This window comes from Cyprinus carpio, chromosome B20, assembly GCF_018340385.1.
Source record: "Cyprinus carpio isolate SPL01 chromosome B20, ASM1834038v1, whole genome shotgun sequence".
Lineage (NCBI taxonomy): Eukaryota > Metazoa > Chordata > Actinopteri > Cypriniformes > Cyprinidae > Cyprinus > Cyprinus carpio.
Window position 1 is genome coordinate 8,660,690 of NC_056616.1, and position 23,911 is coordinate 8,684,600.

The following is a 23,911-nucleotide window of genomic DNA, read 5'->3' on the forward strand; positions in this document are numbered from 1 at the left end:
TTCAAAACATGTTGGAATCTCTTATTCTGGTTTAGATTTGTTCTTATATATTGCTGACTGTTTCTGCAGGTTATGTAATTTTGCCAGTACGTTGCGACAAGATGCTGTCTTTTCTGATTGAATTATTATATCATTCATTTAACGATTCGTGTCTCATTTTAAAGGCTGCGTCCTCTGTGGGCCGCACATGTCATCAACAATGTCTCATTTAAGAAAAGTAGCAATTATAAAACTGACTGTTATTCCTTGTGAGGTAAAAATAACTGAAATATCTTTTTTTAGTTTGTAATGTATTGGTTACATTCTAATTTTTATTTTTTATTTTTTTAATGAGGCAGCTGCGGCTGACAAATGCGACTTCTGGAGGGATGCAGCTACAGTGCATCATTGAATCAATCATGCAGAAGACTGGCAGATTTCTTTTCAAATTTGCATGGAACTTCTTGCGAGGGCAGAACCAAATATAAAATAATAGATTTTTTTAAAGCTTAAAGGGATAGTTCACCCAAAAAATTAAAATTCTGTCATTAATAACTCACCCTCATGTTGTTCCAAACCTCTAAGACGTTTGTTCATCTTCAGAACACAAATTAAGATTTTTTTTGATGAAATCCAAGAGCTCTTTGACGCTCCATAGACAGCAAGGGTACTACCACGATCAATGCACAGAAATGTAGTAAGGACATTGTTAAAATGGTCCATGTGACATCAGTGGTTCAATCTTAATTTTATGAAGTGCTGTCAAACCATTAATCACGATTTATCCATTCCAAAATAAAAGTTTTTGTTTACATAATATGTGTGTGTGCTGTGTATATGTATTATGTATAATACAAACACATGCATGTATATATTTCAGAAAAATATGTTATGTTTATATGTTAAATATATTTATATATAATATAAAATATAAGAATTCAAATATATACTGTAAATGTATATGCATGTAAATATTTCCAAAATATATGCTGTATGTGAGTGTATGTATATATAGGCTACATAATAAATATACACAGTACACACACATATTATGTAAACAAAAACTATTTGGATGCGATTACTCGCGATTAATCATTTGACAGCACTAATATATATATAAACTATTTAACCTTAAAAAAAGTTCAACCAGCTGTATGCTCTCTGAGCGCAAAGGCATCTGTGTTGAAAGCATTCAAGAGTGTGTGTTTTTCTCCTGTGCAAATTAGCGGGACACAGACTTGTGTCAGACTCAGTGCAACAACCTCCCTCTCTTTCTCTTTCTCACACACACTCGCTCACAGCTGCAGAGAGAAGCAGCACAACACACCAGAGTGGAGCAGCAGCACACAGCGCGATGGTGCGCCTCAGGACCGCGTCGCACAACTTAACTGCGTTTCAACAACTTACGGACTTGTGAGACAAATCAGTTCAATTGTTCAGACCTGAAGTAAGCAAAATGGACAGCAAACTATTTCCAGGACCCTAAACCAACACCGCAACGAATGAGCTCATGGTGATCTCCACAGAACGGACCAAAGACGCGCCAAGCACGGTCACCTTCGCTGTTGAGGAGACTTGCGAGAGGATCCCAAGAACAGCACCGACACGTCCCTGGCCAGCAGTAACGAGCGAACCGGATCCCGCAGATCAATGAAGAATGCGCGAGCGCACGCACAGTCGATGAAGCCGGCGGCGGGATCATGCGTGTTCTGCCCGAGCCGAGCGCGCAGTCACTGCGGCTGGTGTTCCTCTTCGTCTTCGTCATGGATGTAGCGCCGTCCCCTGCTCTGACCGCCGGCTGCCCGGACCGCTGCGTGTGCGACGACCAGCTGGTGGTCCAGTGCGCCGGGCAACAGTTAAGCGACTTCCCCGTGGACCTCCCGCTGGCCACCCGGCAGCTGATCATCTCCAATAACCGGATCGGCGACCTGCCGGCGCTGCAGCTCAACTACCTGTCGGACCTGGTGTACCTGGACTGCAGCAACAACTCGTTGACGGAGATCTCCGAGTCTACTTTTGGCAACCTGCGCAAGCTCGCCTACCTGGATCTGTCTTTCAACAGCCTGACGCAGATCGAGGACCGGACTACGTTTGGCCCGCTGGCCAGCCTGGTGATGCTGAGGATGACGGATAACCCGGGGCTGTCGGAGATCCACGCGGACGCGTTCGCGGAGAACGCGGCCCTGCAAGTGCTGGACGTGAGCCGCAACAACCTGACGGCGCTCAACATCAGCTCCCTGATCGCGCTGCCGGCGCTGCGCTCGCTGGGGCTCAGCGGGAACCCCTGGAGGTGCGACTGCGACACGGAGGACCTGTGCCTCTGGATCCAGATAGAGGGGTTCAAGTTTCAAGGTCTGATCATGCGCTTCTCGTCTTTAGCTGCTCTGAAAACTCTGGTCCATTTTATGGCTTAAAAACCGGCAGCCATGGTTGCCACAACATAATTTTAATAAATATGTACCATAAAAATGCACAGGTTTGTACGTTATGTAGTAATTTAGGCCTAAATGTTTTTACAGTATTTCACAATACATTGTGTTATCTTTTAAAATATAATTAACTTTTTTTTATAATAGTAATATAATAGTATTTTATAATAGTATTTCCTTTATTTATGAAGCACTTTCCAATAGTTAAAAGTGCTGAACTACCATGAAAAATTCAAAGGACAAACATAACACATCACATTAAAACACAAATCAGCACCCCTCATTAAAAGCCGAAGTATGCAAATAGGTTTTTAGCCGAGCTTCAAAACTAGAAATAGTGGCAACTCCATAAACCATTCCATAATCTAAGCCCAACAACAAAATTATGAACAAAGTTTTTACTGTGTATCATATCAATGTATCGAAATTGCCAAAAAGTAATTTGTTGTTTAATAATTAAGTGACTTATAATATGAAGATACTGGAGCAAGTTATGATCATCTCTTTCAGCTATGAGCTGAAGTCTTTAACTGTTGCTGCATTAACAAATGTTACTGCCTTTCCTCCAGGCATCATAATTGAGCATAATGGAAGTGCTAATTGTTAATTAGTCATTTAGCTGATGATTTTATACAAAGTGTCCTCGTACACATATTATACAGTCTCCCAGGGGCAATTTGGAGTTATGTTTCACGATCAAGGGCACTGTGTGTCACCACTAACAAGTGACGAAGTAACCACATTTTCCAGGTTGGATAATATAAATGTAATAATTTAAGATTCAACCATTTCAAATTAGTTGAGCACTAATGAAGTCTGACCAACAACCAGCCTAAATTAACCACTGGAATACATTACCGTTGCCTTTTCTTTTTCCTTCGAGCTACACTGCTGAATATAAAAGCTCACTGTTAAATAGTGGTCAGTGAAATATCATTATTTAAAAAAACACAATATGCAGTTTAAGGTGATTTCAATTCATTCCAGTGTTGGTGCCCAACAAATGACCTTAGAGTGAAGGAGAGAGAGGAAGGGAATGAAAGGCCGGCTAATTATCTCCACCATTAGACCTCAAGAGTGAGTAGGTCTTTATCAGTCTTATCAGCCCAGTTTGCGTTATCGAGTTATTCAGGCTGTTAATTTGATCTGAAGACTGCGTCTCGGTGGAACAGAGGGCAGGGCACAGGCAGACCCTGCCAGTTTAGTCTAAGGGCAAATGTACTTAAATGTTAATCTCTGCACAAACGTGACATTTTGAGCTGAATGCTCATCGTTATTTTTAGTCGAGCAGCTGTAATTGAACTTCAGATGTGTGTGCTTCACATGATCCATGTCACTGTATATGAATCATGCATGCACGTGCATAGGCTTATCCGGTTTTTTTGGATGGTTATTTTCTTTTTTCCAGTTCAAAACCTTGCTTTAGTGCAATGATTGATTGACAAGGTAATAGGAAGAGCTTCAGTGTTGTCCAAAATGCATTAGGCCAGATTAGCGTTTACACTACAAATAGGTTTTGGATTGCCTCTCAGTGTGGTTTGAGTTATTTGATCTCAAAACTTTTGTTGCCTCTCAGTGTGGTTTGAGTTATTTGATCTCAAAAAATGTGTAAATATCTGGCTGATTGCCAATAAATGAGAGTTTCGGTGTCCAGGACTATAAACATGTTTACTCAATCACTATTCACTACAGTGAATGTCACACAGTTCACTAGAAAAGGAAACAGTGTTCAAATTCAAAGGGATGGATCACCCAAAAATGAAAATGACCCACCCAAATGTCATTCCAAACCTGTAAAAGACCATTTTCAGAACACAAATTAAGATATTTTTTATGAAATCTGAGAACTTTATAACCCTCCATATGTAACTGAAATGTTCTGAGACCCTAAGAACATAAGGACCTTTCGCACCGCTTTTGTTCCAGAACTAAAAGTACAGTACTAAAGTACTGGGATGATTTTGCGTGAACTATTTCCCAGTACCATTTAAAGGGTTGCATTCGCACCGACAGTGTGTACTAGAAAGTGAATTTTTTGTGTGATATTTTTCAGTGTAATTTTTAGGGTTTTGTTTTCGCACCGACAGTGTGTACTAGGAAGTGAGTGATCAGAGCTGTTTTTTGTTGTGTCTCGCGGGTTTCACAATAATGGACATGGAATCTCGACGTATACGTAAAGCGATTGAAAGAACAGAAAGGAGGACTAAGATTCTCTGGCAGTGCTACATTTGCTACAAGTGCCTGCACTTCAGTGTCCGTATATTTATCGCTGTTTGTCATACTTGCGAAATAAGTTGACACAACGTTAACAGTATGTTACATTGTGGCAGTATGTTTACAGTATGTTACATAAAAGGCAGTCCAGTACTAAAATCACACCTATTTCCTGCGGTGAGAAAATGGCCAAAAGTGGGTAGTTCCACAATTAGTTCTGGTACTATGAAATAGTAAAAGAAATAATAAAATAGTCCATGTGACATCAGTGGTTCCCTTTAAGTGAATTTAAAAACAAAGACAAAAACAAAAACAAAGTTAGCTAACTATGTTTGTAAATTCCGCTTCTACCAACATTGTTCAACGATATGTCGTTTCCCAAATCCATAGTTCCAACAAACATTCGAAAACAGCATTTCCAAGTTTTGTCTCTTAAAGTTTAGTATCTCTTGACCTGTGATCGGAAGCGACATAGAATGACATATGGATTTAAAAAAGATCATGCATATAAGCAAAAAAAAAGCAAGCTAACATGTAATCCAATCTATATCTTTAATTCAATACATATAAAAATTTTATTCTACATCTTTTAGTTTGTTAATTATAGCACCGTTTTTTAAGAGTGCGCATATGTGGAGGTGCTCTAATACCATGGTGAACCCTGGAGTGATGTAAGTAGACCCGCAAAAAAATGGAGAACAAAACAGTCCTCAGATGCTGTGTTTGATTTTTACAGCAATAATCTTACTTTAATTTGATCTCGAACTGAATAATTAGCAGTTTATGCTATGCTCCACCACCTGCTTGACGTCATTATAATGTGTTAAACAAGGTAGGTCAAACAATGAATGTGTGACGAAGTTTCTACATTTTCCAGGAAACACTCATGATTAACTAGTTAGTTTCTCCATGCATCATTCTAATTATGCACTGAGTAACATTGTTGTCTGTCAAATGCACCCCTGACTTTTCAGACTCATTCCAAACGAATCTGATTTAATAATCCACACTTTTGACTACAATGTCCCCTTTGTCTAAGACGATATTCGAATGCTCCTCACATCTGATATGTACAGCTGATAAAGTTTAACGTTATACTTATTTATTTTGTCTTAATATAATTAAATACACACATGTACATATGTATATATTTACATAAATGTAAATAAACTTATTGGGCCCTCTGGAAGATTGCTGAGGCCCCCTAGTGGGTCCCGGCCCCCTGTTTGAAAACCTTTTGGTTAAAATCACCAAAGTCTAAATAAGATTTGTAAGCACTGGATCTGCTGTGTGTTTTTGCGATTCAGACCTGAATGGATTTGATTTGGGTTTGCTAAAAATTCTGATTTTGTGGGCTGTCTGGACAATTTTTTTTGCAGAGCAATTTTGTTCTTGGTGCTTTATCAGCTGTTACACCATAATGAAGCTGTTAAAGATAGAGAATAGAAAGTATAGAAAGAATAACAATACACACAATCTGTCCAATCCATCTTTCCGGAAATAAGTCAATGTAGTCTGAGAACTTAATAGAGAAAATGGAGCTTTTCCAGACGTTGAGATTGAACATAAGCTCTGGCCTCACTGTTATCGGGGAGCAAAACCCCAAGAATGCAAAAACCTAATTTCTCTCGGTCTATTCAAAGACGCGCTGTCTGTCTGCTCATTGTCTCTCTCCTGATTAGACTCTCTGACGTTTTGGTGTTGCTGCGTCCACTGAGAGCAGATGGCTAATTATGTCTTTTTTTAAAGTGGATATGAGAATTCTTGTCCCATTATATAATCCTGTCCAAGCACTCTGGCTGCACCAGCTTACAAGAGCACTGGTGCGTCTCTCTTAATCACCAAATATCACCGGCTTCAGACGAGAATACTTGTGCGTGAGCGTATTAAAGTGATTGTTCACTAAAAAATGAAAATACTGTCATCATTTACTCACCCTCATGTTGCTGCAAACCTGTGTGACACGAACAGAGAAATTCTGAAGGATGAGAATATGAGCTTTATAGCTTTAATCAGATGCAAGATCTCTGCAAAAGTATGCAAAGTATCATAAAAGTGATTCATTTGAATTGTGTGCTATATTTCAAGTCTTCTAAGTTAATCATCTCGACTTGAGAGAAGTGATGTCTGATTTAATGAATCCTTCTTTTGAGTCAGATCTACAGTGAATCAGACTTTTCCAGTTCTTGAATTCAACTCACTCAGTGATCTGGTCTCAGCAGTTTAAGGAATAATAAAAAAAAAAAAAATGTCTGTGTCAATCCCAAAAATGTATAAATTTGATCTATAGTTTGAACAAAAGTCCTGGAGCTGTCAAAAGTCAAATGACACATTTCGCATCATCCAATGGATATTTGCTGACAAAAATATATGTGGATATGTCAGTGCAAGTAACATGGGCAAAAAGAGTTTCACATTGTCCATTTACAAAAAAGCTGGCTGAAAATGTACATTTAGTCATTTAGCAGACGCTTTTATCCAAAGTGACTTACAAATGAGGACAATGGAAGCAATCAAAATCAACAAAAGAGCAATCATATGCAATTAGCGAGTTTTTTTTATTTCATTATTATATAATAAATAAAAAGAAAACAGATAGAGCAAGCTAGTGTTAGAGGCCTTTTTTGCTTTTGTTAACTGTATAATAAAAAGAATACAGATAGAATACAAAAAGTATAGAAAAGCTAGTGTTTTTTAAAGAAAACAAGCAGTAAATGAATAGAGTGCAAGTCTAAAAGGGACAAGTTTTTTTTTTAAGAATAGAATTAGAATATTAGAATAAATAAAGTTTACTTCAGAATTAGAAGAGTGCTAGAGTAAGAGGTTCAATAAAGATGGAAGAGATGTGTTTTTAGTCAATTCTTGAAGATGGCTAAGGACTCAGATGCTTGGATTTAGTTGGGCAGGTCATTCCACCAGGAGGGAACATTTAATGAAAAATTCTGTGAAAGTGACTTTGTGCTTCTTTGGGATGAGAGGTAGAGATGAGTGTCATCAGCATAGCAGTGATATGAAAAGCCTTGTTTCTGAATGACAGAACCTAGTGATGCCATGTAGAAAGAGAAGAGTAGCGGTCCAAGAACTGAGTCAATGGTCTTTACACTCTTCAGTCTTCACACGAGGAGGGCTTTACATGACTGCTGCCGCAGTTTGCGGCAAATTGATAAACTTTTTCAATTTCTATTATATTATTATGATGAAAGCTCCAGTCCACATTCATTGTAGTTTGTTGCAACAACATAAAAGTAAGTAGTCATTCCAAACCTGTATGATTTTCTTTATTCTGTGGAAAACAAATGGAGGAATTCTGAAGGGCAATGCACAGTTTTAGTGAGCTGTACTCTTTTAATGCACTCTCCTCTGTCTACTTGTAACTAAAAATGTAGAAAGAAACACTGAAGTATGTTATAATACTCTTTTGTGTGTGTGTTGGTGTGTATAGAGTCTATTAAGTGTGTTTGGTGCAGATTGAGTGACCACTCTGTGTGATTCACACCACTTTAGCATCTGTGAGTCATTTCGCATTTTCTGCCTCCCTATTTCTCTCTTTCACCCTGAAATATTCGCAAACAGGCCTTCAAAATGCTTCTATTTAAATCAATGTCTTAGTCCAGTGCAGTATGCTAATTAAAATTCTCAGCGCAGGGTTCCTTAAGAAGAGAAAGGGCCGAAACCAATGTTGTAGAGTTGATGTCAGCCTGAGCTATAAATGAAGGATGAAATCCTGATCCATCACCATCCTCCTTCAGCGTTGGGTATTATTGATCTCCAAAGATCTCTCCTGCAGTTTATATGCACTGAAGACATTTGGAAGGGCTTGTTCTTATTATTTAACAGCCAGTAGTCTTTAGTTTACATCACAGCCTAGTAAAACTATGGTTTGCTACTTGCTAGTTGGTAGTGGTTTGTAATGGGTTGGTATTTGGTTAGTTACCACAACCCAGTTAGCCACTATAACTACATCCTCTTGAGCCAAAAAAGTATATTTCTCTGTTAAATCACAATTAGGCTGATTAAATGAAAAATAAGCGACATACGTATAATGATAATGTTTCATTACAATACTGATTTTGCTCTTGTGGATTTGTCTGCTGCTTTTCATGTCACTATGGAAACCCATTTCCAGGTCTGAGTGAAAAGAATAAAAAGGTCTTTGCAACTTTATGTCTCACAATGGCAGTTTCATTTTGCACAGGTGACTTTATAACAGTTGCAACTTTGTTTCTGGGGAGTTTCAAAATATCTCTCAGTGTCAAAATATGTCAGTTATAACTTAGTTTCTGATAATTGGCTTTATAACACAATTGTATGAGACTTTATTTTGTGTAATTGTGATTTTATGTCTTACAAATGCAGTTTACCACTTTGTTCCTCAAAACTGACTTAATATCTTGCAATGTAATTTCATATATAATAATTGCAGCTGTATATCTCACAATTGACTTTATATCTTGCAACTTTGTTTCTTGTCATTTTAAAGACTTTTCTGTCAATTGAAGCTATTTTCTATCAATTGCAGCTATTGATATATATCTTTCAATATGACTTTTTATATATTACAATGTGACATTATTTCTCTTTATAATTTATCAGTGTCACATTATGTCTTCCAATTGCAACTGTTTCTGATAATTGACTTTATAACTCACAACTGACCATTCACAAAGACCCGCCCACCCGTAGTTACTGTTGTTATCTCCGACAAACAATGCCGCTGTCACGCTACACGTCATGTTCTCACGCAGTGAAAAATACATTGCAGAACACAGAGGAACCTGACAACATGCCAACAGACAAGACAAGGTTTCAGGACTCTCAGCTTTCAAATTTTGTCATTAAAAAAAAAAAGATTCAACAGTAAATACAGTTTTGTGGCTCTTTATTGTGTCGTGACAGATCACTGTTGCACTAAAAGTGGGCACAACATTGGACGTAGCTGCAGGACAAGATGGCGGATAGCAACGATTTAACGTAATATCCATGTTCTGATTGGGCAGATCGCCTGTCCAAGCTCCCTGTGAATGGTCAATTGCATCTTTATTCTGTGCAATTGTGATTTTATATCTTATAGTTGTTATTTACAAATTAGTTTTTTCAAAATTGTAACTTTATATCTCACGTTGTCATTTTGTATCTCACAATTGCAGCTTTATATCTCACAATTGATCTTGTAACTGCAACTCTATTTCTTTTAATTCTGATCATCCAAAAGAAGTTTATTAAAGGAAAATTCAGTTACTAGTCAACAGTGAGTATCGGTCTTCAAACTAAAGTGTGACCTTGTCTCTTATCATTTGCGACTATTCTAGTAATTGTGACTGTTTCTCATAATTATAATAATCTTCATGCATCTATAATAATCATTCATGCATCTTTTTATGACTTTTTTTGTTTAACAATGTGACTATTTTTACCTGTCTTCGTTGTGACTTTTAACAAGGACATAATTTGTATCTGACTTAAGTCATTAAAAAAAAACAATCACATGCATACAGTTTGTGACTCTTCAGTTGTGGTGACAGATCACTGTGCACTAAAAGTGTTTGTAGCTGTAGGACAAGATGGCGGATAGCAACGATTTCATAATATCCATGTTCTGATTGGGCAGATCGCCTGTCCAAGCTCTTGTGAATGGTCCAATGGCACTTTATTCTGTGCAATTGGGATTTTAAACTTATAGTTGTTATTTACACTTTTTTTTCAAAATTTGTAACTTTATATCTCACGTTGTCATTTTGGATCTCACAATTGCAGCTTTATATCTCACAATTGATCTTGTAACTGCAACTCTATTTCTTTTAATTTTATCATCCAAAAGAAGTTTATTAAAGGAAAATTCAGTTACTAGTCAACAGTGAGTATCGGTCTTCAAACTAAAGTGTGACTTTGTCTCTTATCATTCGCGACTAGTAATTGTGACTGTTTCTCATAATTATAATAATCTTCATGCATCTATAATAATCATTCATGCATCTTTTTATGACTTTTTTTGTTTAACAATGTGACTATTTTTACCATGTCTCTCGTTGTGACTTTATAAATCTCAGAATTTGTCTCTTTATCTTGCAGTTTCTCTCAGTTGCAACTTTGTTTCTGATAATTGACCTCATAACTTTTGGTTGTGACTTTATTTTGCGTAATTGCGACTATATCTTATAAATGCGATTTACAAACTCAGTTTCTCAAAATTGTTAATTTTTTTTGTATGAGGTAGAAAAGGGCCTCCATATATCTGAATGCAGGATAGCCTGCTGACTCCCCAGTGAAGAGTTTCGACTGTGCGGGATGTAATTTTTCTAGGTCTATAAAGTCAGCAAATTCCATCTGGGCTTGGTCAGTAAATTTGTTCTAAAGCGACAACAAACACAGGCCAGAAGCAGCTCTGTTATGATGTTTTATGTTTTCTGGCTTGAGTACTTCATTTTGTGTTTGTAGGTGTGTGTGTGTGTGTGTGTGTGTGTGTGTGTGTGTGTGTGTTCTCATATCTGTTTTCTCTATTTGTCCTGGGCCTCGGAGAGCCATGAGTTTCTTTAACTCACACATTGAAGACTTCCTCCTTTGGGGATACCTCTTCTCCAGATGTTTAGTGTGTGTTTGTGTGTTTCAATGAGGCATCTTGTGCTGAGAAACTAAGTTTCACCTTCTTGCTGAGTTCAAATGAAGTTTGCTTCAAATAAACACAGGCTTCGTAACACGGACATTCACTTATAACTGAAAAAAGTTACATGCTGCTCTCTGCAGCCGTGTTTTTGTTGTGTAACGTGCTGAAGTGTTGACACATGGATATGGGTGATTGGATGATTAGATGTGAGAGGTAATTGTGAGCATAGTAAATGCAGCGTATGGGAGTGTGGGTGTTGCATACTGAGTGGATGCAGAGGCATGTGGCGACGCCAGATGCTTCTGCTAATAGGGTCTGATTTAAAGGCGAGCCTGGGGCTCACGGTAAGTTCGCTAAGTGCCGTCTCATTCTGTGGGCACTAAGCGCATGAAAAATGAATGTGACAATCGTGCATACTCGCGTAGTAAGTTTAGAGACACAATTTACGCTATCGAGTATGTGACAAATAGAGTTTACAAATACAGCTTATAAAATAGCAACTATTTGTCAGTGGATGTATATCAGTATCAGTTTGTTTTTATTTTATTTAGGGGTTTCACTGGAACGGAGAGCGATCAGGTGAAGATGTACTAAAATACAGCATACAACTGTGATATGGGGCATCAAGTGCAACCTTACTAATTAGAATTAAAAAGTCAAACATTTTGGAATAATTAAGAATACATTCATTTTTTTTTTTTATTCTTTTACATTCTCTTGCATTCACCAAGGCTGCATTTACTTAATTAAGATTAAGTTAATTTTTTTTTTATTTGTTTTATATTTTCTTGTATTTTCCAAGGCTGCATTTACTTGCAGTAAAATAGTAATTCTGTGAGGCCAAAACTGAATTTTCAGCATCATTACACAAAAAACATTTATTATTATTATCAATGTTGAACTGCTTAGTATTTTTGAGGAAACTGTGATACACTACCACTCAAAAGTGTTTTTTATTTTTTTTATAAACAATAAAATACTTTTAGGGACACATTCCACTGATCAAATATGACAGTAAAGACTTATAATGTTACAAATGATTTCTATTTCAAATGAATGTTGATCTTCTGAACTTTGTATTCATCAAAGGAACTTGAAAATATTTCGGAATTTTTTCTTTTTTTTAGTCAAAACAGTTTTAAACATTGCTATATTAAGGATCATTATTAATAACTGAGCACCATAATTGAGCAGCAAGTTAGCATGGTTCCTGAATGATCATCTGTTACTTAAGACTGGAGTAATGATGCTGAAAATTTTGCTTTGCATCACAGGAAAAAAATTACATTTTAAAATGTACTTTCCATCTGAAATGAAAAGTAGTGGCATGTAAAACACTAAAACATTTTTTCCCATTTTCACATAAAAATTATGAATACAGTGGCAGATTGTTGATGGGTAATGACTAATTTCAGTGCATTTCCTTGCACAATACTGTGATGTGAACTTTTACCACAGTTTATGACTTGTAAACTAATTCTTTTTGACATTTGCATCACATAATTAGCTCCATATGTATAGTTTTTCTTTCATAGTAAACTTGCTCAGATGCACACCTGGTAAAGCAGTAATGTTTGGTTACGAGTCCTGTGAAACACAAGTCACAATTAAAGAGCTTGAAGACTTGTAGTAGCTAAAATGTTATGGTTGCTTCAACAAATGTGTTTTATCTCACATTTGCTTTTGTTAACACTATCAGTTAGGTTTAGGAATAGGTTTAGAGTAGGCGACACGTTATTTTCAAACGCAACAGAGCATTTAGTATTTTGTGTCACTTAATGAACATTTCATTTCTGGACTGCCACAATTGGTTCAATAAATAATGTAATAAAAAATGTTAGATTCAAGTTCATCTGTTTGGGATAAAACCGAATACGCTTTTAGAAAATTGTCATAAATTGTGCATAAAACAAGGTAATATCCCGTCACCTCAGGCATGTTTTCCCAATGAGTACTTTATATCGGCACTCTCACATCGGATGAAACTTTTCATAGTTCCTAGAACTATTAGTATGTTCCCGGTTTTTTGCGTGTTTGCACCGCAGCAACTACTAATGTATTTGGTTAAAGGAATTCAGTTTGGGGGACCTAAATTAGCTCCTACTTCAAAATAGGGTCTAAAACAGTTCTATAGGAACTAACAGTGATGTAAGTGTACGCTGATTGGCCATACGCATACGAAACACTGGCTACTGCTACTCGGCATTTTTAAAAAGCTGTGTAAAAATATTTACTCCATGAACATGGAAAACAGTGATAATTGCATTTACCTGTTGTCTACAGCATTTTTTTTTCGCAGCCTCAACAATAGTGCTGCACAATTAATTGAATTTATAATCATGATTACAATTACAGATGCCACAATTACGTAATCGTTCAAAACGGCAATTAATCGTTCAAAGTCCACTTATGTTATTCTGAGTGTTTAAGATGTGTTTTTTTCTTTCTACATGCTATCTTAAGGATTTTTCCATTGTTTTAATTTTAGTGTTAGTATAACATTATAATACCATTCATATTTTTTACTTCTTTATTATTAAAAGAAGAAACCAATCCAATGTACAGTTGACATTTGAGCCTTAATGCTATAGAAAAGGAATAAAAGATTTTCTCTTTGAGGGTTTCAGCTTTAAAAAGGAATAAAAGCTTGCTTCAAACAATGGTATAAACATCATTCAATGCAAATTGTGATAATCGTAATTAACAATCACAATTACAATTTCAAGGGAATAATCGACAATTATGATTTTTGTCATAATTGTGCAGCCCTACTCGACAATAACACTGCAAGTTGTCATAGGAAATTTACTCAAATTTTATGATCTTTTAATCGTGTAAATTATGGATTTACATTCCATCTCCGTTATCAAAAGACTCCGCAATAAACAACAAAAACAGCTCTGATCGTGGCATTCTCCATTCACCGGTGTTTGTAATGATGTTTGTAAATGCCGTTCAGAGTTGCTGCTGCTGGTGTGAATGCAACCAGTAAAACGAGGGAAATTGTTTCTCTAGGAACCGCTATGCTGGCAAGTTCCTAGAACTAGTATAATCCTGTCTGAGTGTGTGAATCGTGGCTAGAATAAGCTGCAATGTGGAACAGACTTTTTGCTTACAGTTAAAAGTGTGGCTACACAGGACTACTGACAGCCACACAATCAAAAGGCTAATCATCCTCCGGACACTCATTGTGATTAACATTTTTGCAATTTTGCTGTGTATTCATACTTTGCGTGCCCTTATTTTCTGACTGTTGAGTTGTGGCAGCTCATTGTATACCTCTCACTGCTTCAGTCTATTAGGAGCTATTAGGAGCATAACCCAGGGTCTCATCAGGCTATGAAAGATTACTGCTGGCTCATCATCTACGGTACCTCATAATAAACTAGTCCAGGTGATTGTGTATTATTGTGATGCAGTGTGTCAGAACACAAGATGATGATATTTCTCAGCGGCTCTATTGTTTCTGGATCAGCTGCTGGTGAGGTGATGGTCTCCTCATTGTCAGCACTTTCACAGCGTTGACTGAGCGAGAGAGAGAGAGAGACAGGACCATCTGACAGAACAGCATTCTTCCTGATTGACACTCACCCAGAGAACTTTACTTCAATCTGACGTCTTTCGAATCACCTAATCTCTGAGACGTATTAGCTCTGGTCCAAACTCTAGTGAGCTGCCTGCCTACGCACCATGTTAGACTTGGAATAGATGGAAAGACTATCCAAACAGAAGGCTGTAAACCTGTGATTGCTTATAAACTACCTTGCTTCGTCCAAATTCCATGGCAGCCTCGCATGTAATCTTCATGGGTAAGGCAGTCCACTAGAGGGCAATGTTACAAGGATGCTTTTGGCAATAGTAGATGTGACTTATCAGAAATAATGTTAGGAAGGCATAAATTATGACATTTTAAGGATGTACGCACCATTTGAAACAATAAAACGTAAAAAGCTTAAAAGCTGTTTGTTGCTCTACATATTTAAAGTATCATTTCGTTTTAGTTCATTAAGTGTTTGGTTTGATAATTTTCTAAATAATTGTTGACTATACACAAAAGTTTGCGTCTGTTAGATTTAAGTCTCTTATATTTACCAAGGTCACATTTCAAAAACATCTCATTATTATCAGCGTTTGAATTTATATATATATATATATATATATATATATATATATATATATATATATATATATATATATATATATAAAATTGTTTTTATTAGGCCTATTATTTTTTTATTATTATTATTATTATTATTGAAGAAACTTTTTTGGTGGAATTTTTTTTTCTGAATTATTTGATGAAAAGAAGTTAAAAAAAGAACAATTATTTAATTAGTAGACTTTTTTTGTAATTAGTACAAGTTTTACTGTCAATTTTGATCAATTCAATCCATCCTTGCTGAATAAGAGTATTAATTTATTTTTTAAAATCTTAAAGGTAGTATATCTGGTGGAACTAGACTTACTTTTGGGCACTTTTTTGGACACAAAACGAACTTGAAATGACCCAAAACGTGAATCTACCTGTGAGTGAATCACAAGATTTGACGACTGGTTGTGTCTGATGAACACTGTTTAATAACAACATAAAAGATACACAAACCATGCTTGTAACTGTATTATTGTAGTATTTACTCAGATACTGTGTTGTGTAATAACGAAATTGTATTCTGAATTGCAGCATATAGTCAGAAGATCTGTATTATACTAATATCATAACTGTTATGCAATACACCGCATATCGATTGACTCAGAAGGACAATAGATTAGTCTCATGACCTCCATCCATACTGACTGAATGCCCTCAACCTCACGTGTCCTCTGATATCTGAAGTATATCTGTGTACGGTGTGAGTTTTTTGAGTGGGCGACCAGGAGAGAGTATTAGATTCATATCTGCAGCAGTGAAAGCAATGCCTTCCAGCAAGCGCTGTTTGAAGGGAAAGAGAGAAGCAGTTTATGTCACTGAATGCTTGTGTTGTTCTCTGCAGTACAATATTGCTTTCGCTCCATCCCAATCCCTTGATTTTTGCAGTTATTCGCTCCGTCTCGCCCTGATGAAGTGCACTGGTTGGCTGAAGGGTATCTGGTTCTGCCCGGCTCATAGGCACAGAGCCAAAGAAGTGGGCAGGCTCAGGAAGAGAGTTAAATATTCATGAGTCAGAGGGAATAGAGAGAAAAGCAGATAAGAAAACAGATATGCAGAAGTGGAATGGGTTTTCTAAAGTTTAGATGTCAAACAGATATTTGCAGATACCGTCTGTCATTTCCTCTGCTAGTCAATGGTGTTTTGACGAATGATAGCAAAAATAGATTTTTAGTTGTTTTGAACACATGGGAATTTGTAGGCACAGCAGGATTGGATTTTCGATTCAGTGAGTCAAGATCAGATTCCACATGGTTCATGCATCTCAGTGTTTCAGTGCTGTTATTGACTCATTGTCATGATGCAGGTGTGGTTTTTTAGACGTGACGCAGTGTGTGATGTGTTTGGTAATGACCTCAGCAGACGCCGTGGCAGCTCAGACTCCGCAGACTCAGAGGAAGGTCACCGGAGAGACGCTCAATGTAATGTACCTCAGCTGATGTCATAATATACATGTTCTCAAGGGCTTGATGTGTTCCTTTATTTAGTAGGACCTGTAGTTGACATTCGGGAGAGTTTTATGCCACGGTTATATTGCAGTCTGAATTCTGCTTACCAAACTGTAGTAATTTTACTCAAATAAAAAAAAGTACCATGGCATAAACATATGCCTATTCATTTTGCTTGTGCTATTATCATTGGTTATCAGTCTTGTATTGCAATTTGCAATATGTATTGTTGCAATTCTTTTTTCTTTTTCTTTTACTCAAATAGCAACAGTTGGCAAGTGTACATTTTGCATCCTGTGTATATAAAACACAATATTATGGAATTGTGACTTTATATATGAATTTATAAGCGATCAGAATGTGACTACATCACTTTGTTTCTTGTCATTTTGTCTGTTTTTCTCATAATTAGGACTTTATGGCTCATAATTTCTGTCTTTATTCTTCATTATTGTAAATCAGATCTTATACAAAACAGATCAAAATGAAGTATTTTTAAATGAAATTCATATTTTTAATCAGCAACGATGCATTAAAGTGACCAAAGTGACAGTAAAGGCATTCATAATGTTTCAAAAGTTTTCTATGTATCATGTTTTCCGTAAAAATATGAAGCAGTACAACTGCTTGGTAATAATAATACATTTTTATTGAGCAGCAAATGTAGCATATTAGAATATGTGGGATTCTTTGGGAAATAAAAAGCTAAAAAGAACAGTGCTTATTCAAAATAGGAATTTTGTGTTACAATATACACTACTATTAAAAACTTGGGCTCAGTATATTTTTAATAAATCAAAGTAAAAGGAATACATTTTCATTTTAATATATATTCAAATAGAAAACCTATTATGAATTGTAATAGTATTTTACAATATTACTGTTGTACTGTATTTTTAGTGAACGTGAGAAAAATAACAAACGATAAAATTAAAAAAAAAAAAAAAAAAAAAAATCTTTCTAACTTTAAGTGTTAGAATGGTAGTGTATCTCACAAAGTGACTGTGTGTCTCGTAATTGTTACTTTTCTTGTTACTCCAGTCTGCTTCAATACGAGATACACCGCTCAGCACAAAATCAGAGCTCAGTACAGATGCACATTCACACTGTACTACAAGGTCATTGCAGGATAAAGGAAATACAGCTCAGTACATGCACAGCATCACGCATCCATACACAACTGTGATTTACACCACACACAAACACAACAGAGACTTTATAAAGCTGCTGTCTGGGCTAATTCCTGAACAATAATCTTCTCCCTCCGCACGCTTATCAGAAAGTCCATCCTCATTGAGATTCAGAATGAAAGTGGGAAAAAGTCTCCCACCTCCCAGCACTTCATCCTCTTAAAGATTAACATATGCAATTACATAATTACTGGGCTTTAAAAATAGCAGACCCACTCTTCTGAATGCATTTGAACTCATCCCTGCTAGATTAATACATGCACTATTGCTAGAGAACTTTACTAGGCATGTTTAGAAAATGCTGCCATTTAGGGAACGTAAATGAGAAATGGGTCATTTTAGGATAATTTGTGTAAGTTTTCTTCTATTCAATTTGAATGTAGAGCATCATATGGTTATTTAGTTTTATTGTTTTATTTTTTAAAGGTCTTCTAAAAGCATGAAAAGAACTTAAGGTGAATGGTTTCAAAAAAGTTTGCCCATGACATTTCATCAATATATTGTTATGAAAGAAATCAACTCAAGGTATTAAAATATTCAAGCACAGTTCATGAGCTACAAACAGGTGCATGTGAGTGCAGTACTGTCAAGCATTATAATATCTCTCTCTGTGCCATGAAGTGTTTGGCAGGAAAGGACGCAGTGGACAGGCATCTGAAATTTGACAGCAATAAGGTTTTTTTTTTGTTTGTTTGTTTTTTTTTAGAGATGAGCACATGCTGTGTGTTGGATAATGGTCCTGAACATACTGGTGTCCCTACCAGGCTTTTTAACTAGAAAGACAACATGCAAAAAAACAACAACAACAACAAACTAGTGATAAACCAGACTGAAAATAGCACAGAAATTCATTCAGGTCGAAGCTGAACTGTACTGGTAATTGGTGGGCAGGCCTTTTTCAGAAAAAAGCTGTGGATTTTCTCAGTGCAAGGATTTAGTCATGAAAGCCTCGGAAGCACAGAGTTATTCATGAATCATGTTTTGGATGATGTCATTTTTCCTGAAGCACATTTTAATAAGCATCGAACTGTGTGTGTTTTTCAGTCTCTCTGAGATCTCGGAGGAACATCCCTGTTAGAAAACGCAGTGATGTAGAGCATCTGAAAACACAGCTGATTCATCCACCAATATTTTATTTTTTTCAATCTATTCATTTATTACAAAACTAAAAACCAATAAGAATTCATTAAATTTAAATTCATTACAAAACACTTTAAAAAGGCAGTTTATATACACAATAATGACTTTATAATGATATTTTGCTTCTATGATTAGCTTTTTTATTTTTCTCTATCAAATAAATATTATAATCAGGGCTCTGAAACTGTTCAAGGAATGAAAACGAATGAAATTTTGACAGGAACAGAAACAGAAACAGAAACTAAATCAAAATTTATAGTTCCGAACAGAATCGAAAATTTGAAATGGCCATTAACCGGTTAATAATGTTATGTTATCGTTCCGCTTCTGTGAATGGAGAAAACAGGAAAAACTGTAGGCTTAGCTACATAAAAAGGAATATAGGCATATACACTAAATATACTTCACTAAAATCATATTGACAGATTAACGAAACGAAAGAAAAAATCTGCTAAATTAAGTTTTTTTTTTTTTTTTTTTTTTTTAACAATGCAGCAAACATTTTTAAATATCTTTTTTTTTTTAAATAATGTTATTAACCGGTATTTCTCCCACCCGAACCGGTTTCGGAACGGTACTAATATCAGAGGAACGCAGGAACAGAAACGTTAAAATATAAATTCTGCTCGTGAACTGATTGAATTTTTCTTTTTTTTTTTTCTTTTTCAAGCCCTGATTATAATAGGCTATCACTTAAAATTCATTAAAGAAGAGAATTCTTGAAATCCTAGCTAGTTTGGCCTGATCGTTTTTATATATATAAAATATATACAAACCTGCTTCATAATATCTAAACATCTTTTGTCTGCCAAACCAAAGTCAAGTGGAACAAAAGGAAATGACATCATAGAGACGACCCCTCTACTACTATTACTACTAATAATAATCTATAAATACATTTCTAAAAATAATTTGACCTTTCTTTGATGCAGCAAGTTTAGATCAGGTTTTAAAATGTCATGTGGTGCTAACCCACTAATTATATTTCTAAATGAATTATGTTTATAAATGATAAAATACATTTTATGATTAAAACATATACACTTGCATCTATTAAAGGTGTGAGGAAAATCTTTTTATATACCATATGACATATTTAAGAATCATTAAATTAAAACGTTTCTTGAAAATGATATGAAGGTTTCTCCATGAATAGAAAAATAACATTTCTAATAATGTGTGTGTGTGTGTGTGTGTGTGTGTGTGTGTGTGTATATATATATATATAGATATATATATATATATATTTAAAGGATTTTGCCTTTTCTTTATAATGCACACTCTTATATAGCATTGACAATCATACAAAGGCAATGAAAATTTGTAATTAAGTGACAAAATAGTATTACCTGTCTTCATCCTGAAACTAAGTGGACACTTAACCAACACTCTCTGAACCTTTACCTAATTATTAGCTGCTTTTCAGTTTCTTTCAGACTGCAATCAGCAAATGCAGCTTAACTGAGACTGAAAATACCTGAATGCATTCTGTGCCCATCTCTGCCTTTCCAAAGCCCTGTTTAAATATTGTAGCGGCTGAAGCAAGACTAACGATAAAGCCACAGGGTGTTCTGTAATTGAGGCTGACGGGACGGTCTCTACACTGCACACTCAGCACTATCGACACTAACCTTGAGCAAAAGTGTCAGTTAAGACACGACAGTTAACTGAATAATTCACAGCAATTAACAGCACTGTGGCACCTCAGTTATTGCTGAATAGAGAAATGTTTGGTTTGGTCTTAGTTCACCCAAAAATAACTTCATTTGTGTTCCATAGAGGAAAGAAAGTCATATGGTTTGGGATGAGATGACTGAGTAAATGATGACAGATTTGTCATTTTTAGATGAACGATCCCTTTAAGTGAACTGGTCATTTGTCGATTGTATAATAAGACAAATGAGAGATCTTTCCAAGTTTTATTGTTTAAGTCCCCTGATGAAAAGTTGAGAAAGATTGTTGAAATGAACTTCTCTGCCAAGACAGATGGTTATTGATATAATTTCTCTCTGTCTGGTAGTCACCTGCTGTTCATATGTCTCCAAAATGAAATAATAACGCAGTCTCTTTCAAGACCTGCCGCCTGCACCTTTCCAGAACTTTATGTCCGATAACTATAAAAAAAAAAAATCACGGCTCTAGAGACCTAAAATAATTAGTCTTTGAAAGAACTGCTGATGATATAACAAGACATGATAACAGCGGCGTTTGTCTGACACACTTAATCAGGTTTTTGCAAATGGCAGCAGATGTTCCATTATATATCTTCTATCTGTGTATAATAAAAAAATAATGAAAATAACGATAAGATGAAAGCTTCCTGTAGACAGCATGCCATCTGTGGACCGCTTCCTGTAAGGAGCTGACAGATACAGCGGATCTTGCTCTGATACAGTGTGTGTGTGTGTGTGTGTGTGTGTGTGTGTGTGTGTGTGTGTGTGTGTGTGAAGGTATGTGACAGCTTTGACTGGAACATTAGCATCACTACATCCTTCTGCTACTAATAATGAAGTACTAATGATCTAATTAGGCTGAGGGTATGCTTTTTGGCCGTACAAATTAACGGTTCCAGCACCCTGAGAATACTTTTTTTTTTTTTTTGTATGCGCGCATGTTTTAAAAAAATGAGATAGTACTATATTTATTCAGATGCTACCGTCCCAATTAGTGAAGTAAAGAGTTAAGTTAAATGGTACTTTAAATCAAACCCTGCAGAAAAACCCCCCAGCTAAAACCAGCCTTAGCTGGTTTTTACTGGTTTAAGCTGGAAGTATAGCAGGTTTTAGCTGGACTCCCAGCCTGACCAGCAAAACAAGTGGTCAAAACCCCTCTAAAACCAGCCTGCAAATCTGCTATGACCAGGCCGGATGACCAGCTAAAACCAGCCAACCATCTTAGGCTAGTTTTAGTTGGGAATTTTTTAGCAGGGATGTGGGAACTTTGTAGGTTTTAGGTCATGTCTGTTTCATCTATATGGTCTTTACAGAGCTATAAAAGTTCGTTTTGTTTGTTTTAGCTCATGTCTGTTCCATCTTTTTTTAGATATGATTTCGCTTTCTCGTGAAAAAAAGTTTGCATTCTCAGATAAACTTGCGGATGTTTTGCATTCCTCTAAGAATTTTGTGTATGTTTCTCCAAACATTGCATTAACTCCCAAAAGTTGGCATTCCCACAAGAAACTTTGCTTTCATTCGCAAAAGTTTTGTTTCCCTGAACTTTGCATTTGCTCACAAGTCTTGTGTTCCCACCAAGAAACTTTGCATTCGCTTGCAAAAGTTTTGCATCCCTCCAAAAAACTTTGTGTTTTGCATTTGCATTACCCCAGAAAACATTTTGATTATTCACAAAAGATTTACATTACTCCAAGTGTAGGGTTGGGGGACTTGGACTTATTTATACTGCAATTCTAAATAACCTCAGATGCACTTGGTGGACTTGTATTTGAAGACACGGACTCTGACATTTTGGACTTTTTCTGAGTATGGTTGAATCCACATCCTGTAACAAAAAAAATAAAAATTTAAAATAAATAAAAATAAGTAACAATTAATTCAAAATTTTCCTCCCATCTCATATTTTTTTCCATCACCATGCCCCATTAGGCACTCTGTGGGTCATCAATGGGACAGTGAACTCCTAAAAGTTGACAAAACAGACATATTGATGACTCATCTTGCACTTTATATTTTGTCCAGTCAAACACTCTTTTTCTTTGTCCCTTGTAGCAAATACCACTAAAAATCTAATTAGCAATAACAAGCAGCAAATCACATTCAACGGCTTGAAGGAATGAAGGAACTCGTCATTCACTGGTTTCAGTAGGTGAACAGAAAATAAAGGAAAGAAAACTAATTAAAGGTGAATTGTCTAATTTCTGTCAAGCATCACTAAACGGATCTAAATAGCAATGAGACTAAATGGAGCCAAAGCAATAGGGAAAAAAAAAAGATTTTGTATTTTAAATGCATTTTAGGCTTATAAAAGTTGATGCGCTAACTTAAAATTGTAAGGAATATCTTTAATTATTTGCCATTTCATTCTGCTTTCTAAAGACTGGTCAGAAATAATGAGATTGTTTATGATTAGTGCTGTTGATAGATTAAAATATTTTTTGTGACAAATTTGTGACTTTTTTGTGGAAAAAACTCTAAATATTATGATAAATATATTATATTATTAATATTATGAGCATCAGAAAGCTATGTTTGAGCCTGTGTGTTCAAGTATGTAGCTATATGAAGACAGACAGTCCCATCACAAGATTTTCACACTCCAATTTGCAGCTCTATTTACTCTAGCGGTGCCCAGGTCATTTGAAGGAGGCATATCTGACAGGGCTGTCCCCCGTGGCATTGCCGGGAGTGACCCCTTTCTGAGACCATAATTACTACAGCTGACTGAAGCTGTATGAGTAGGCAGAATGTCACTCTCTGTTCAGATTTATGTGGCTGCTATTAGACCCATGCAGGGTGTTCCACTAAAATAGTTCCCCTTCTGCCCGGGTTTCACACAGAGCCAGAACGTTTTGCTACCCTGTTCATTTTTGCTCCAAGAACCTGGTGGGACATTAAAGAACAGGCTTCTAGGTTAACGCTGCATGCTGCTGATGCCCCTTGTTCATGTTTGATCATCTTTAAATTGCCCTTAGAAATCTTCATTGTGTCAAGAATATTTTATAGAGTGGAACGCAGCATAAACTAAAAATAAACAAAAAATTGCTGTACCTCTGGGGTGAGGGGAAATGGTGACTTGTGGGTAATTTG

General features: G+C 36.1%; 1 protein-coding gene across 1 annotated transcript in view; it reads left to right on the forward strand.

The window, feature by feature from the left end:
- Positions 1–1,083: 1,083 nt before the first annotated feature.
- LOC109053949 (leucine-rich repeat-containing protein 52-like) overlaps positions 1,084–23,911 on the forward strand; it is a 28,868-nt gene continuing 6,040 nt past the window's right edge. The window contains exon 1 of the mRNA XM_019071251.2: positions 1,084–2,331. Within this exon, the coding sequence (XP_018926796.2) occupies positions 1,680–2,331 (652 nt within the window). The 5' untranslated portion in view covers positions 1,084–1,679. The remainder of the gene's footprint in view (positions 2,332–23,911) is intronic.